Source organism: Rhododendron vialii, chromosome 6a (assembly GCF_030253575.1).
Source record: "Rhododendron vialii isolate Sample 1 chromosome 6a, ASM3025357v1".
Taxonomy (NCBI): domain Eukaryota; kingdom Viridiplantae; phylum Streptophyta; class Magnoliopsida; order Ericales; family Ericaceae; genus Rhododendron; species Rhododendron vialii.
Genome location: NC_080562.1, coordinates 25029671 through 25040268, shown reverse-complemented (window position 1 = coordinate 25040268; position 10598 = coordinate 25029671). Strand labels below are relative to the sequence as shown.

Here is a 10598-nt window from a genome sequence, read left to right as displayed (position 1 = left end):
TAAATAAAATTCAAATATTTAACGAAATTTTTATAGACCAAAATTCAGGGTCGTTACAGCTCGGATCCAGAAACTTTCATTTGTGGGGGCAGCACAAATTAGTGAACTTATTAGATCTAACAGATATCCATATGAAGGGAACCTGGGAACGTGGAGTAATTTTAGTGGAAAACTATCGCATATTTATCCGGCATAATTGAAATATCTAAGAATATGTGTAAATTGCATAAAACTGAGTGGGAACCCATGGCCCATGGGGCCCACATAGGTCCGCCTCTCCCTGGCACCAGAACAAATCCCACTTTTTCATTGGATGAAAAGTGCCGACCTAACCTTTAGCTAATATTTTTGGCGCCCTAAAACAAGAATAAAAATCCGATTTGGGTTTTCGGCTGAAAAGTGAAAACCCTTGGGAGAGGTTTCTCACACTTTAGAGAGAGAGAGAGAGATGACAGTACCGACGAGCGCGATGGAGCCGGTGGAGACGCAATCGCTCAAGAAGCTGAGCTTCAAATCATTGAAGCGCGCTCTCGATCTCTTCTCTCCTCTCCACGCTCACTTCCCCCTTCCCGACCCCGATAGGTACATATATAGAGAGAGAACGATGTTTACGTTTCTGTGTTTGTGTTTGTGTTTACGGTGTGATGTGTATTATTCGTTTCTATTTCTCTTGGGTGCTTTTTAAGCTCTAGTTTTCATCTCTTCGGCATAGCTCAATCGGTTTAGGGTAACACTTTTTGTAATTCAAGCACATGATATCGTACGTTTCACACACACACAGACGCGCGTATATGGAGAGAGATGTATATTGGACGTTTCTCTCTCTATCTGGTGTTCGTTTTTTCAGCGTAGATCAATCGGTGTTGAGCCGTGCTTATGGTCTAATTGAAGCACTTTTAATTACAGTAATTCCTTAGATTTGGTTTCCTCACAAATGCGCTCTTCAGTATTTTGTACTAACTGGATTTGTGTTTTTGTGTTTTCCTTTGTTTGCAGGAAGAAGATAAGGATGAGCCATAAGGTTAGTAACTTTAACTTGATTTGTTATGAAGACTTATTTCTTATGCATTTTGGTTAAGCAAACTACTACATATCTTTTGAGGTTAAAACTAGTACAGTTTTTGAGAATGAAACCGGTACAGATTTTTTGTAAAGTTTACAGAGTGTTTGGAAATTGGAGGAAAACATGTGGGAGGGGAAGAGAAAATAACTAAGAAGGAAAATGTGAGGAAACATAGTGGAAAATTTCGCCGTGCCTAATACCTTGTTTGGTTATTTTCTCCGCTGTCTCTTCCTAAACTACACAATGAAAGAGAGAAGTTTTTAATTTTCTCTTCTCTTCCCTTCTCTTGTTATTGGGTGCTTTTGCGATTTGTGGTGTCCAGATTAAGTCTATTTTGATTTGTGAAGTTTAATGCCAAGTGTGGAGGAATAAAGAGCACAAGCAGTCAGCCTCTGACTCATGCAAAGTCTGGTAGTTCAAGATCAAGCCCGAGAAGGATCTGGTCCTTCAAATACTTTAGCTCTTCCAGGTACTTTGAACTGTTTTTCTCTGAGCTTATTTGAGTTTGACATGCAAATCGTTAGATTATGAGAGATGGGTTTCTTTAGTGTTTGCACAACATTTTGAAGCACTTGTCTCCTTTTAGAACTGTTCTTATTCTTTAGCGAAGAATTAATTATGGCATGGAAAGAAAAAGTAAATAATAGGAGTTTAAATGGTTTAGATTGCATATGAATGTTGATACTTTGTTACTGTTCGGTTTGTAGTTGTTTGGAAAGAAGAGGTGGTTTGAGTAGTTCTTGCCAAAGAGGTGTGCAAGAGCAAAGGTTGATGTTTTGATAGTTTGTTGGAAACGCAATCTCTTCAAAGTAGTAGGTGAACTAAGCGACAGATATTTAACTTACTGTGATTTTTAATGGCTGTTTATCTATGAATCTGCTTTAAGAATCTCCGTTTCTGAGCATTGTAAGGTAAAAAGATTGACAAAAAAGTTTGTTTTTAGAAAATGGTGAGCTCAGCTATTCAGAGAGGTGCGAGCAATCTGTCATTTAGAACAAATTTCCTTGTGGTGGTTCCAAAAATGTGTCGTGGAACTGACAAGCATGCAGCTATTTTAATGAACGAGCCACCTGTTCAGTTTAGGTAACTGGCCGAACAATCTGCTAACATATTTTCTTAAGTTTTCTGGTGCTTTTATTTGGTCCTTTATAAAAACTTGACGAGGGGTAAGAGAAAAACCTTTATCACATCATTTCTTTTGCTCATTAGTTATTCTTTCATGTGTGCTTTATCCCTACTTAATGAGTTAAGATAGTAATAAAGCCTTTTGTTGACCGGAGACTATATGCGTGATTTGTTTTTCACCTAATGTGCCAAAAGTTGTCAAGTTTCTTAATGTTGTCTTGGATTTTGCTTTTGACTGCAGATCCCGAAAATTCCAAGGATCCACAGAATGGAGGAGCTCTAATTGATTTAATTGTTGGTCCAACTGTGAAAACAAAGGGGTGCGTAAAATCTTTATTTATGAAGTCTCAATTGGGTCTGCAGGGCCAGTTATGTCTCTAATGTTTTCTTGGTGACTCCATTCCTTCACTTTCTAAGTTTCTTCTACAAACAAAGTGCTGAACCAAACTATATATAACCTAGTAGAGATTCGTGAGTTATCCACATAGGTCGCTAAAAGTCGCTAGGTGCTAGTCGGGCGGTCGACCACCTTCGAGCTTCAAGGCCTAGTTATTGGCGATTAATTGGCGCATAGCAATTAGTCGGATCTAGTTGGATAGGCCTCGCCAGCGATTAATCAGCTTAATTCCTTTTTATAGAACACTGCATGAAACATGTAACTGTGGAGAGTAGATACAATGTAAGTAATATGCACTGGGTCTCAACTTTGCTACATGGATCCGGAATATGCACTGGGTCTCAACTTTGCTACATGGATCCCTCCTAAACGTACAAGGCGCCCGTGTCGTGGACACTACACTCGGATAAGGGTGTGGGGCCTGTGTCTGACACATTCAGTTGGGCATAGTGCATTCACCTAGCAAGTGTATTTTCGAATTTGAGTTGACCACAAACTATGCCTGCAACTCCTATATCATACATGAAATGCCCTTAGGCACTTTGAAAACACTAGTTATCTGAGAAAATGAAAGAAATATACTAAGAAATTTGAATAATTTTGTGTATCCCTAGTCCTTTGCATGGAAATTGGATGAAGCGGACTCTTAGAAACAAACCTGCACCAGAGTCTGTGTAACATTGGGTATTGGAGGCATATTGTGGCCTTCTCATTTTGCCTTTCTTTTGTTCGTTATATATGAGATATGCAGTAATGTAATACGTTCAAAAAGGAAACTTCTGCATGGAACTGATTGGTCCTTGCAAATTGTATAACAGCCTTGATGGTGGTCTTTCTGAAAAAAGCATCGCCATTGTTTCTGCTTCTAGTTCATCGGAGAGGTTCGTGTTTTTCACCTCTGTGTTTATTCTTGTCAAAGAATTGAGCATATATTTTCATAAAGCTGAACTTCAATTGGTTATTTCCCTAGATATCCATATTGATTTTGTTTGGTACATTGACATTAATCTTTCTTAGGTCAATCTCATAATATCTTAGATGGATGAAGATTTTGGATTGAATTTCAAACTGTTTTTAGACTCTTGCATTAAGGTTTCACTTCATTCAGACCGTTATGCACAGTGGCGGACCCAGAAATTTGACATAGCGGGGGCACTTATTTTCTTTGTAACAACGTAATATGTGAGTTACAGTTAAACACATTCACACCAAAATAATTTTAGCATTCATGATAATGTAATAATTTAAAAGTATATATGCATTTTAATAACAAGCTACTTCGGCAAATTTGCGCACCTCAACTATATGTGTTAAAACAAAATTATCACATGTTCATCATCTATTTTCCTATTATTAACTCTACAAGTACAAGTTTTGGGGACAAAAAATGTACAAATACAATGTGCGAGTTCATATTGAGTACTACACAAATTATTGGAGACGTTGGAAAGTGGGGGAAACCTTGGTTGTGAAAGAGTTTTAGTGGATTTTGAAAAAAAAATAAAAAATAAAAACTTTGGAGTGCGGGCTATCGAACTGTTTTAGTGGATTTTGAAAAAAAATTAAAAAAACCTTTGCAGTGCGGCGCAGCCGGGAATCGAACTCACACCGCTGGTTCCTTAAAGGATGTAGTTTACCATTGTACCAAACTTCAACTTATTGCCCATGTTAGCATATATAATATAATATATACTCACAAAATCGGGAAATTTAAAAAAAAAAAAAACCGTGGGGGCGCGTGACCCCACTTGCCCTATGGTGGGTCCGCCTCTGGTTATGCATGTATCTTGATGTTCGGCGTCCACTTGCATTTGTTAAGATGCAGTTACCTCCTGCTACATAGCATAGCGTATGTTTAAACGTGAACAGCGCTTAATTTGCATTGGTGATTATGGCTTCTTTCTACAGTGTTCTCAGCTAGACACCCCTAGGAGTTCATTTCTAGCGTTAGGGTTTAGGTGATTGAAACTCATTGGAAGGTTTTGCAAGTTTTGTAGTTGCACTCAATGAGCAGCTTAGACAACCATCCATTGCAATATTATGGTTGATGTGACATGTTGACAACACGTGGTATGAAATAATTTTATTTTGCTGTCTTCCAGGAATTTCTCAACATCAGCCATTATGGAAAGAATTCCAAGCAGATGGCCACTTCCTGTTTGGCATGCACCATGGAAAAACTACAGGGTAAGAGAAGTCTTGTTTTGTAACACTCTTCCATTTTAAGCATTACCTTAAACGTTAGGAATTAGTCAGTAATTTTAAATGTCCTAGTCAGAATTGGATTATTAGAGAATCAGGGTTTGATTTGAGTGACCATCATTTTGAACTTTAGCAGTTAGCATTGACTATTTAGCAACCTATTTTCTGTCATATTTCACCATTGGGGCATCTGCCAATTATATTTGAAAATTGCACTCCAAGTTTCCAACTATATTTAGTATGAAACAGTGGTGCAGCTAATCAGCTATCTCACAAACTTTATCTTTGATTCTGCTGCTAGCAACCGTGATTGGAAGTCACCGACTAGCTAGTAGTACAAGTGTATTAAAAGTTTTCGATACATAACTGTGGACTTGATTTTAATTTTGACTGTCTTGTGATCTGCTGAATTTCGGTTTCTTTTGTTCCTTAGTTTAAATGAACCCCGTGAATCGTGTGAAAGTTGGATACTCCAATTTCGAGGGTCAAAGAGTTTATAAATACTGTCTTTGTGAAAAAGGGGAAAAAAGGTGAATGACAAATCTTTCCTTGGCAGGGAACTGAAAGGCTAGGAGTGTTCCATAGTATCAGTAGAATAGGAATGCGCTTTGCGACATAGCTGAACTCACTCTGAAAGTTCAATTTGTGTGACTGGTTGCAAACTCTGCCCTCCCCCTCCCCCTGTCTTCCCTTTTAGTTGATGTGGTTGGTCATAGACCTGTAGCTGCTCTAATTATAGGATCATGAATTCAACATATCTGTTTTTCTAACCCCTAGATGGATATTATATCTGCTTCATTGGCATCATAGCAACAGTGAGATTCAATACCAAGTTAGCATTAGTTGTGTTCTTTTCATATCCTATCTGTATGTCTATGGAGGTGTGGTTAAACCTTATGATTACCAGTCATTATATCCAATTTTCTTTTCCTCTTTCCTTGTTGAGCCTTATGTGCTGCTTGCTATTAATTTCACTTTCTGTGATTTTTCTTTTTGCTTTCACTTATGTTCTCTGACATTCTGAAATATTAACTTCTTTAGGTGATAAGTGGCCACTTAGGATGGGTGAGATCTATTGCATTTGATCCAAGTAATACATGGTTCTGTACTGGCTCTGCAGATCGCACGATAAAGGTACCTTCTCTCTTGTACTTCCTTTCTGCAGGTTTCTACCTAAGTTTTTCTACTGAAGGTAGAATACATTATCTGTGATGAATGAGATTTTTAAATAACATTAGAGCATATCCTCAATGTAATAATCAAATGTGAATAATCAAAACTTGCCACATCAGATTTTGATTATCCATTTAGAGGTTGTTAAAGTTAGCAATGTCAAGTCCCACATTGTTTATTTTTTGCCCATAATCAAATGGAGTTGGCGAAAATTCAAATCTAACGGTCAGTTTGTTTCTTCTCAATTTAATGGACTACATTGAATGGCATTCTAGTAAAATAAGTGCAAGTGGAGAGCATTTGTTAAAATCCATGAAGTGATCAATATTATTAAATGCACAACCACTTGCCAAAGTGGAGAGTGAGTTTCACCTACCAGCTCTATGGAGAGTGAGTTTCACTTTCCCACGATGGTTGTACTTGTTTGGGAAGATTTGGGGTCCGATAAATTTGGTTATTGGCAAAAGGTTGCTAGTTTTGATTATCCAAACCAAATGCTTAAATTTGATGAATTGCTAAGAGGTTGTTAGGTTTGATTATTACAATGTGAGCACTTTTTTGAGCACACATTGCTAACTTTAGCAACCTTTTGGTTTTGATTATTACATTGTGATGCTCTTATGAGAGTATACCAACCTCAATAGTTCAGGTCAATGGATTAGTATGCACTATGCAGACCGATATTTTCCTCCTCTGCCCAAAAAACTGTTCGTTGAAGCCAAATGCTTCTTTCATTGGACGGTTGATATTCTTCTGATTAGTTTCTAAGGTTTTTGCAATTGCTTCTCCTTTATTTTGGTGACAAGATATGGGATGTAGGAACTGGAAGGCTAAAGCTTACACTAACCGGACACATTGAGCAAGTACGAGGTTTGTTCCTTCTTGTGGCATTTACAGCTGCTGCCACTAACTTCATAAAGCATGTATTGTGAATGGTTAAGTTGGATGTTTCTTTGCAGGACTTGCCGTCAGCAATAAGCACACATATATGTTCTCTGCTGGTGATGACAAACAAGTTAAATGCTGGGATCTTGAGCAGAATAAGGTTGGCCGTGATAAGCCTGGATTAGAGCTTTATATAACATGCACATACTTCTATATCAATGACTGTATGTATTAACCATGGTTGAACTTAATTTGTTTTCTAGGTCATCCGGTCTTATCATGGTCATCTAAGTGGAGTGTATTGCCTGGCTCTTCATCCGACTATTGACGTTCTACTCACAGGTGGTCGCGATTCTGTCTGCCGGGTGAGGATTCATTGTCACAAATGAAAGTAAAGATCACAATGTTACCTCTCCTTTAATTTCATTTAAAATTTGTGTTTAAAGTGGAAATAATATTCTTATACTTGGATGCTACATCATGTTTTCAGCTCTGGGATATTCGTAGCAAGGTGCAAATTGATGCATTGTCAGGGCATGAAAATACAGTTTGCTCAGTTTTTACTCGACCTATGGTAAGATATCTTTTCTGCAGTGAGAAAAAATGATTTTTCAAAAGAGATGGCTCGGTCTCCAATAGAGATTTGAGTTCTATTTTATGTTTAAGTTGAAGAAGGTGATGTTGTGTAGTAGATATATAATCACAACCATCTGCAGCAATTAGCAAGGAAGCCCTTTTCTTGTAATTCCATCCTCATCGTAACATGTTTGTTTTCAGGATCCACAAGTTATAACTGGCTCCCATGACACGACGATAAGGCTCTGGGACCTTAGATATGGTGATCAATTTTTCGGGTTTTGTTTTCCTTTTCCTTGTTTTCTTTTCCCTTTCGTTTTTAGTGATGACAATTGATTGTTTGTCTGGCAGTTAAAAGAACGGCAACTCTTACACATCATAAAAAATCTGTGCGAGCAATGGCTCTACATCCTACCAAGTAAGTTCCTATGAATACGATAGTTTCGTTCATGAAGCTCTCCCGTTTTTTTTATTTAGTTTTTTTCTGACCTTAATATGTTGCTCTTGTTTCCAGGAATTGTTTTGCATCTGCGTCGGCTGACAATATAAAAAAATTCAACCTTCCGGAAGGCGAATTTATGCACAACATGCTGTGAGTATCTTTTTCTCGGTAAATTACATTTCTGAGTATCTTTTTCTTGGTAAATTACATTTCTACTCACCTTCCACTTAAGAAGATGTAAGATGGATATGTTCTTCAATGATTATTTTGGCACCATTATCTTTCTGATCTACATTTGTGTTGTTATCTCTCGTACGAGCTTTCATTCTGAGGCAGTTAAATGTGGGACAATTTAGCCTTTGAGGAGAAACCTTAATTATTGCCTTATTCAGTGCTTACAAATAGTTTTCTTCCCTGTTTATGTATGTTTTTCAAAACTTTCCTGTTGAAAGTGTTTTTGTGTGGCTTCCAACATAGTCAGCTGGTAGCCAAAGGGCCCTATATGAGGTCTCTTTTATGATAAAGTTGAAGATGTGCTATGATTTCGATATGTAAGAATGAGAATGTAATTTTAATATCCCTGCTTAGAAAGAAGACTAAAATATATACCACCTATATATGAAAGCTGAGTCTACAAAATCTGGAATTGCTTAGAATTGTTGAAGTTCTACATGAAAACTTGACTGCAAAAAGATATTCTACATACTATTCTTTCGTCTCAAAAGTTTACATTCACCCCCTTGAATGGACCTTTGGTCATAATTCCCTCAAATGAACCACATCAAACAGACTTCTTTTTCAAACTTCCGTGCCCTTCCAACTGCCATTGTTGGTTGTGCTTATCTTAGGACTTGTATTGCCCCTTAAACAGGTCATCCTGCACACGCCTGAATTTCCGTTGGAAGTTCAGAAAACCTAATACTCTCTCTCTCTCTCTCTCTCTCTCTCTCTCTCTCTCTCAACTTTATCTTACCTTGTTTTTTATGCTTAAATTCCTACATATCTCACATCGGTAGTGTTCACTCATGCAGCTCTCAGCAGAAAACCATCATCGATGCAATGGCAGTCAATGAAGATGGTGTAATGGTCACAGGAGGTTAGAATCTGACTTTACCAATTTTGCGCACTAATGCTACTTTAGACCCAAAGGCAGAACTTTTCCCACTCATTTCTGTGTTTTCTTGTGTCCTCCAGTTATTGTCTTTTGATAGTTGTCCATGAGGATGTAACAGTTATTGACTCTTTCTTCTTATTTTCTGCTTTTTATTTTTTCCTGAAGGTGACAATGGAAGTTTATGGTTCTGGGATTGGCAGAGTGGTCATAATTTCCAGCAATCCCAAACAATTGTACAGCCAGGTATGTATCTTAAGCAACCTTAGATCCTATTTGGGAGATGCCAAATTTACGGGAAGGCTTGTGCTGCATTTTGACACTCTGCAAAAATACGTCCAATCAAATGCCAATCTATTGTTTTCATATAATTTTACCCAAATCATCTGTTAAATATCAGAATTTAAGCTAAAATGTGGATCCCATGGAAGGAAACAGTAATAATAATGAATTTAGATTTTGGGTTGGTATTTTTTCATGTCAAATTCCCTTGTGCTGCATTTTGACATCTCTACAAAAATGCGTTCCAACCAAATGCCTATCTATTGTTTTCGTATAATTTTACCCAAATCATCTGTTAAATATCAAAATCTAGGCAAAAATGTGGATCTCATGGAAGGAAACAGTAATAATAATGGATTTAGATTTTGGTTGGTATTTTTTCATGTCAAATTTGACATGAGGGAAGAGATGGCCAATATCACCTAAGCTATTGACACTTTGGTTGGACTTCTTTCGCATGCAAATTTTATCCACTTGACATGCTATCAAATTGATGGAGATCCTCTTAGACTCCAGCTCTGATCATCACAAAAAGTGGGAGGTGAACATTAATTTTGTGCGCGCTTTGTTTCAGGCTCGCTGGACAGTGAAGCCGGTATCTATGCCTGCTCGTACGATGTGACTGGTACAAGACTAGTCACTTGTGAAGCTGACAAGACAATAATGATGTGGGAAGAGGACGGAAATGCTACCCAAGAAACTCATCCTCTCCACTTCAAACCACCTAAAGATATTAGGAGGTTCTAATAGTCGTCTCTACAAATCTTGTTCCATTCTTTTCCAGGCTTTGAGGACTTCATGAAAAGCTTCGTAAAGATGTGATTCCTTTATGAGTAGGTCAAGGTTTGAATTATCAAAAGGTTCTAATTGTATGCCTGTACGGGAATTAAGTCAAGTTTTGACAAGAATACGAAGTAGGAATGGGTTGTCAAAGGTGTCAGGAGGCTTCGTACCATCTTGTTATCTTATAGTTGTTGGCTTTGTATTATGTATTTGGGGCTGTAATAAGTTATTTCCTGTATTGACTCTTTATGTATTCAGTATTTGGGGCTGTAATAAGTTACGGAGTATTTCATTTATTGATTATTTATTTATTTATGAAGTTGTTCTTGGATTCCCAAAAAAAAAAAAAAAAGATGTCACGGGGAATGTCTATTGGAGTAGTTAATAAGTGATCTTAGATATCCAAAAAGTTAGATTGTATGTTTTGAAAACTATCACAATTTCACAAAAAGCGTCATCTTTTGTGTGTGATCACAGCTATGTGTATGACCGAGAGGGTAACTTCAAAAATGATACACAGTTTTAATACAAGTGAGGTCTTAATTTTAAATGTAATCGT

At 37.4% G+C, this 10598-nt stretch overlaps 1 protein-coding gene across 4 annotated transcripts; it reads left to right on the top strand.

The window, feature by feature from the left end:
* The first annotated feature begins 376 nt into the window (after positions 1-376).
* LOC131329904 (protein pleiotropic regulatory locus 1-like) lies at positions 377-10354 on the top strand. 4 transcript variants are annotated; one of them, XM_058363326.1, is made up of 17 exons: positions 377-582; positions 997-1021; positions 1423-1532; positions 2430-2508; positions 3404-3466; positions 4688-4772; positions 5829-5921; positions 6767-6830; positions 6920-7005; positions 7109-7210; positions 7336-7419; positions 7623-7683; positions 7773-7839; positions 7936-8013; positions 8895-8959; positions 9143-9220; positions 9831-10354. In XM_058363326.1, the coding sequence occupies exons 3-17, from the start codon at positions 1463-1465 to the stop codon at positions 10001-10003; spliced, it is 1248 nt and encodes a 415-aa protein (XP_058219309.1). In that variant the 5' UTR covers positions 377-582; positions 997-1021; positions 1423-1462; the 3' UTR covers positions 10004-10354. The 4 variants fall into 4 exon arrangements, with proteins under 4 accessions (XP_058219309.1, XP_058219306.1, XP_058219308.1 ...); XM_058363323.1 differs by having other exon boundaries at positions 1411-1532; XM_058363325.1 differs by having other exon boundaries at positions 1386-1532.
* Positions 10355-10598: the final 244 nt, after the last annotated feature.

Coding starts and splice junctions, on each gene's coding strand:
- LOC131329904 (XM_058363322.1), top strand. CDS start 449: ATGACAGTACCGACGAGCGCGATGGAGCCGGTGGAGACGCAATCGCTC. Junction 7,684..7,772: donor GCTCTGGGACCTTAGATATG/GTGATCAATTTT, acceptor TTTGTCTGGCAG/TTAAAAGAACGGCAACTCTT. Junction 9,221..9,830: donor CCAAACAATTGTACAGCCAG/GTATGTATCTTA, acceptor GCTTTGTTTCAG/GCTCGCTGGACAGTGAAGCC.